At 42.6% G+C, this 6535-nt stretch overlaps 1 protein-coding gene across 1 annotated transcript; it reads right to left on the bottom strand.

Moving 5' to 3' along the window:
* Positions 1-4692: 4692 nt before the first annotated feature.
* Positions 4693-5319, bottom strand: LOC137709978 (uncharacterized). The gene has a single exon (XM_068448952.1). The coding sequence runs from the start codon at positions 5317-5319 to the stop codon at positions 4693-4695; it is 627 nt and encodes a 208-aa protein (XP_068305053.1).
* Positions 5320-6535: the final 1216 nt, after the last annotated feature.

Below are 6535 nucleotides of genomic sequence, written 5' to 3'. Positions count from 1 at the left end.
AAGGACTTTGACTTCTGTTGACCATCGTCTAGAGAGACGTATGACTTATTCTTTTAACATATTCTCGTAATACTCATGGATGTGAACGCATAGGCGAAAGCCGTTTGCGAGTCCGGATTATAACGGTATAGTTACGGACGTTCGAAATTGGTTATTCAAGGTTTAGTGTTAATTAAATTAAATCCCCAATCAGAAATTGGTTATTTAAGGTGAAGCCCAATCAGAAATAGAGGAAAAAGAAAAGAAATGAAAAGGAAAAAAAAAAAAAAAAAGTGGCTTCCCGTCCACCGCACCCACCACGAGTTCCCATTTTCCAAGGCCGATTCCGGCCAACTCCGGTGGAGTTTTTCGATGCCACCACCACCATCTTGAAGCTTTCATTCCCCTCTACAAAACCCACCCAAGAACCACCTTGATTAACCATGGTATGTGGCGGTTTGAGGCCACGAAAGTTGACGAAAATCAATGGTGCTCCGGCCACCCTTTTCGATTTTCCGGCAAATCGGCAAAGCGATGGCCGATGCCACCACTTGGGCTTTGTAGCCCATCATCCCAGGAGCAAAACCCAACCAACCTTGACCCCGTTGGACCACCGTAGACGACGAATCGACGTCGGGAAGTTTTAGGCACCCGCCGGCTTTGTGGGCAAAATTGACCATCTTCCGTCCACTTTTGGACTTCGTGGCAGGGACCAATCATTCTGGACGCCTCGATGCGTGCACTAGAGAATCATAGCGTGGACTCCAGGTGAGTGCATCTTTTCCTTTTTATCGTACATATTATTGAGAGTTTTATCGACACTTTTAAATTGATTAGGGTACGTAGGCAGTCTAACGAGACGTTAGATGCAGCCATAAAATATTTGAGACAAAAGCCTTGCTTGGGAAATTGAGTAATTCAAAGGAAATTGGTAAATGCAAGTTTTAGTTTTATGAATTAGTTAGTTAAATTAGTGTTAATTGGGTTGTCATGCATAATTATCCCTGAAAATAAGTAGTTTGGGAGGAGGGCGTTATTGATTGTACACTTCTCACCGTATTGTTTATAATTGAAAATGCTACAACATGGTTGAGTATTAGATTGCATCATGGTATATCCATATGTATATTACTTGCATATAATTATTGAGAATGCTTTCAAGTGCAAAGGTGAACTCAGGACACCCAGGTAAGTTCAGGTGAGTTTATGGTATTAGTTGAATCGATTGAGATATAGCATGACTACAGTTATGTGTTAGGCAACTTCGATACTGTCGTACTGGTTGCCATGAGTTCCACATGTGATATTGAGATGCATTGAGAGCTCATAAACCTGCACCTCGGTGTTAGTGCTCCCGCCCGTGGCCAGGGCACTGTCCTTCACGTGATGTTCACCTCCCACACCTTACGCTCACCTTGGATCCAAGGTAGGTGCACAGTCCTGTCGTACAGACCACTTTAGGTGGTTCCGACTCGTAGGTGACCTACGATTATTCGCACAGTCTTCACGTGATCGTAGCACTTGAGCGTATTTATTTACACTCAGTCCTGTCGTACATACCACTTTAGGTGGTTCCAACTCATGTGCAGGTATACTTATTGAGCTATTTGCTAGCCAGGATTGATGAGATATGGATAAGTCGTACAAGTCACTATAGGTGACTCTGACTTATATGCTAGCCAGGATTGATGAGATATGGATAAGTCGTACAGGTCACTATAGGTGACTCCGACTTATATGTTAGCCATGATTGATGAAATTTGGATAAGTTGTATATGTCATTTTAGATGACTCTGACTGATATATCACTTTGTATTGATTAAATTCATTTGGCCTACTTATTAATGTATGATAGAGTTGATGGCAAACCGTGGTTTTGGTCATTTCTGAGTATGGTTTGGATATATGTATATATGTTGTACTGTCCTATAGAAAACGATAAGGGAATTGCAGTGAGGGGTTATTACTGTTAGAAAGGTAATAGTTTTGGAAAGCTTGGTTTTACTGCTTACTCACTTTCTGTTGTGTACCCCTTAAGGTTTTAACTGCTGGGTTCGTATCGACGACGATATATAGCTAATCTTAGTATTGGTGGCTACTTTTAATGGTATGATTCTTACCCACACTATTGTACCTCACTTATGCTCTGACATCACGTGTGAAATGGGTTCGCTCCCACTCGTAGCGCACTCTGGTACTTAGACACTTTTAGATTCAAATTTATTCACTTTTTATACACTATCACATTTTATGGCTTCGTCACCTGACAGGTGTCGGCCAGCACAGCTCGATTCAGGGTCCAAGTGGACTTCCTGGGTCGAGGTGTGTCAATTAATATATATCAACTTACAATCTAGGAATTTTAAGTTTAGCTTTATTAAAAATATTAATCTAACTTTTTATTTCTGATATTATATTTAATTAGTCTTCTCCCTCATTAGAAAAAGTTATTACTACTTTCATAAGAAACCTTCATTAATTTTTTTTTTTTTAAATTCTACGTAGAGATATAAAAAATGTATTTAAAACATATGGTGCATTTGAAAATAAGTGTACCGTCTTCTTGTACATTTAGTGACACACCTCGATCGAGATCAGGGCATGCTGGCCATCACGTGGAAGTGACGCAACCTTGTGCACAGTGCAGAAGCTAATAAAATAATAATAAAAGTAGTACGAATAAATAAAAACCAGCTTTACACAAAGTAATAACATACATGTGCAAGCGTAAGTGTGAAACCAAAGTTCAGAGCACAAAGACCTAATGCAGTCCAAGAGAACAATACTACATAAACACACCCCAAAGGTGGTCCCACACTGGTAATAATCTGTCAGATATGCCAGGGAAATCCTTTGGGAAGCCACCAAAAGTGCAAGCCAACTAGAACCTGGAGGGGCGCAAAACAAAAACGTGAGTAGGCAAAAACAAAGCTTTTCAAAAAACCATTTCATAAACAAAGTTCTAACCCCTCGCCGTAAAACCTGTATCCTTCCCAGAAAAATAGGATATACATATATATAAATAAAAGTCATGCTCAGAAATGTGCCATGCCAAATGCCTCGAAGTAAAATGCAAGTGCCCAGGAAATGTCAAAACCAATGCCATGTAATCTATCAGCCGGAGTCACCTAACGTGACCTGTACGGCTGAATCTAGAGCTCAGATCTCCAACTCACTAACTGTACCTGCACACGAGTCGGAACGACCTAAAGTGGTCTGTACGACAGGACTGGGTGTAATATAAGTACGCTCAAGTGCTACGATCACGTGAAGGCTGGGCGAATAATCGCGGGTCACCTACGAGTCGGAACCACCTAAAGTGGTCTGTACTACAGGACTGTGCACCTAACTTGGATCCAAGATGAGCGTGTGGTGCGGGAGGTGAACATCACGTGAAGGACTGTGCCCAACTCTGGGCGGGAGCACTAGCACCGGGGGTGCAGGTTATGAGCTCTCTATGCATCTCAAATCACTACTGAACATAAACATAAATCATAACTCACCTGGCACTTACCTATGCGTCCGCAACACCAAACATATATAAATATATGCGACACATAATGCGTAAATAAATGGCAAACAATAATCATGGCATATGAACGTATAAACGTTTCAATTCATTTTCTGGGAAAAACATAAGTATATAGGTATATACGGAAAACCAAAAGCCCACTCACTGGTATGTAGAAGGGTCGTAACCCCCTTAACTCGAGTGACCGCGCTCGTCCTCGGGATAGGTCTCACCTATATGCGAAACAACTATAAAAACGTTAATTTTAAAGCACATAACCAACGTGATCTACTCAATCTCAGGAACATCCCTATATTTTTAGAAAAAATTTCCATCGCCGCACGCGCCAGCCACGCGCAGGCACACTGACGGCGTTAGTTAACACCGTCAGGAATATTCCGTTAACTTTAACGGATTCCGTTCACGCCGTTAGGAATATTCCGTCCAAACTGACGGAATATTCTGTCGTCTTCTCCGGCACCGTCGCCGGCGCCGGAAAATCGTGAAAATTTCAAAACTTTGTAACGTCTTCGTTTTTCAACCAAATTTCACAAAATTGGTACCAAAATGAAGCTTACAACGAGAGGAACAAATCCATACCACTTTCAAGTGCTAAAACACACGGAATCTCGCCGGGAAAGCACCACCAACTCCGGCCAACCTTGTAACTCACGATCCCGACGTCCAAAACCTTCAAACGAACCACCCCGAGCCTCCTAAAGACCTCACCAAGCTTCCTACAAGCTTGAAATTCCCAAAAACACAAGAATTAACGTGTGCATGAACAGTGACACAATCGGGGTATCCTGAGTTTGACGTGAAAACGAAGGTATCCTTACCTGAAATGGGTATGGTCAAACTTCCACAGACCTCACGAGCAAGAATATATACTTTGTTTCCTCGATCTGTGAAGATTTGGAGGATTTTGGGGTGTGTCCGTAGAAATGGGGATGAAAATGGGAGAGAGAAAGGCTCGGGACAGGGGGTGCAGGGCAGGGAAAGGGTGAGGGTATGTGTAGGGAAATGTGTGTGGTCCACAACCAGCCAAACCAAGCTCAAAAATAACCACACAACGAAAAATCACACTAGGGGCAAAATCGTCATTTCACCCTTACGGTTCGAAAATTCCGGAACAGGCTGTCACAACCTAGCCACCTTGTAAGAATTTCATCCCGAAATTCAAAACAACCATGCAACAACCTCTAGTGATCAAAGAACAACCAAGGATACAAATCTCTCATCTGATCTTCAGTCTCCCAAGTAGCTTCTTCCACAGAATGATTCCTCCACAAAACTTTTACCAAATTCACTATCTTGTTCCTCAGAACCTTTTCTTTCCAATCTATAATCGTCACTGGTTCCTCATCATAAGTCAAATCCGGATTGATTTCCAAGGGTTGAGGAGGTATTACATGAGACAGATCAGCAACATAATGTCGAAGCATGGACACGTGAAAAACGTTATGTACTCTATCCAACTTCGGAGGCAACTCTAGCCTGTAAGCTACCTCGCCAACTCGCTCAGTGACCATGTATGGTCCGATATACCTGGGACTCAACTTACCTTTCTTTCCAAACCGTACAACGCCTCTCCATGGTGAAAGCTTCAGAAATACCCAATCGCCAACCTCATACACTCTGTCAGTAGCATGCCAATCTGCTAAACTCTTATGCCTATCCTGGGCTGCCTTCAGGTTAGACTTAATTACCTGAACATTTTGAGTAGTCTCCTCAACAATCTCCACGCCGACCAAAACCTTTTCTCCAACCTCTGACCAACACAACGGTGTGCGACAAGATCTACCATACAATGCCTCAAATGGTGCCATACCGATACTCGAATGAAAGCTGTTGTTGTAGGAAAATTCCATTAAATCCAACCGTTTGTGCCAAGCATCACCAAACTGTAACACCGAAGCTCGCAACATATCCTCCAAAGTCTGAATGGTTATCTCTGACTGTTTATCCGTCTGAGGATGATACGCCGTACTATAAAGTAGTCTCGTACCCAAAGCTTCCTGAAACGCCACCCAAAATTTAGATGTAAATCTTGGATCACGATCTGAGACAATACTCACAGGGACACCATGGTACTTCACGATCTTCGAGATGAACAACTCAGCTAATCAGCCCAAAGAATACTTCTCCCTCACTGGAATGAAATGTGTTGACTTAGTAAGCCGATCAACAATCACCCAAATGCCGTCAAAACCATTATGTGTACGCGGAAGCTTGTACACAAAATCCATAGTAATATTTTCCCATTTCCACTCTGGAACGGGAAGCGGCTGTAACAACCCAAACGGCTTCTTCCATTCCGCCTTAACTTGCTGACAAACGACACACCTACTCACATACTCAGCTATCTCCCTCTTCATGCCCGGCCAATAATAAAATGGTCGAATGGTATGATACATTTTAGTAGCTCCTGGATGCATAGCATAAGCCGAGATATGTGCTGCATCAAGAATTGCTTTCTTTAAATCCAAATTATTAGGCACAAACATCCTACCCTCCTGCATCAGCATGCCATCCGAATCACGAACTCTGAGGTCTCTTCTCCTCCATCGATCTCGAGCTTGGATCAATTCTTGAGTTTCCCTATCAGCCACCTGAGCTTCAAGCACCCGATCGACTAAAATTGGCCTAACTTGGAAATTAGCAAGTAAAGCCACCTCTCGATCTCTGCCTCCAGCTCATTCCCGTGGATCTTAAGTCTGCCAGAAGAGGAATGCGACTAGTGTACAACGCATTGATACGGCCCTGAGACTTCCTGCTAAGTGCATCAGCCACTACATTTGCACGACTAGGGTGATAATCAATCGTGCAGTCATAATCACTGAGCAACTCCATCCACCTCCGCTGACAAAGATTAAGATCCTTCTGCGTAAAAAGATACTGAAGACTCTTGTGATATGTAAAGATTTTACATTTCTCTCCATAAAGGTAGTGTCTCCACAATTTCAACGCAAAAATAATGGCTGCTAACTCCAAATCATGTGTAGGGTAATTCAACTCATGAGGTTTCAGTTGTAGTGAAGCATA

The sequence above is a fragment of the Pyrus communis genome, chromosome 12 (assembly GCF_963583255.1).
Source record: "Pyrus communis chromosome 12, drPyrComm1.1, whole genome shotgun sequence".
Lineage (NCBI taxonomy): Eukaryota > Viridiplantae > Streptophyta > Magnoliopsida > Rosales > Rosaceae > Pyrus > Pyrus communis.
This window is presented reverse-complemented; position numbering and strand designations above follow the sequence as displayed.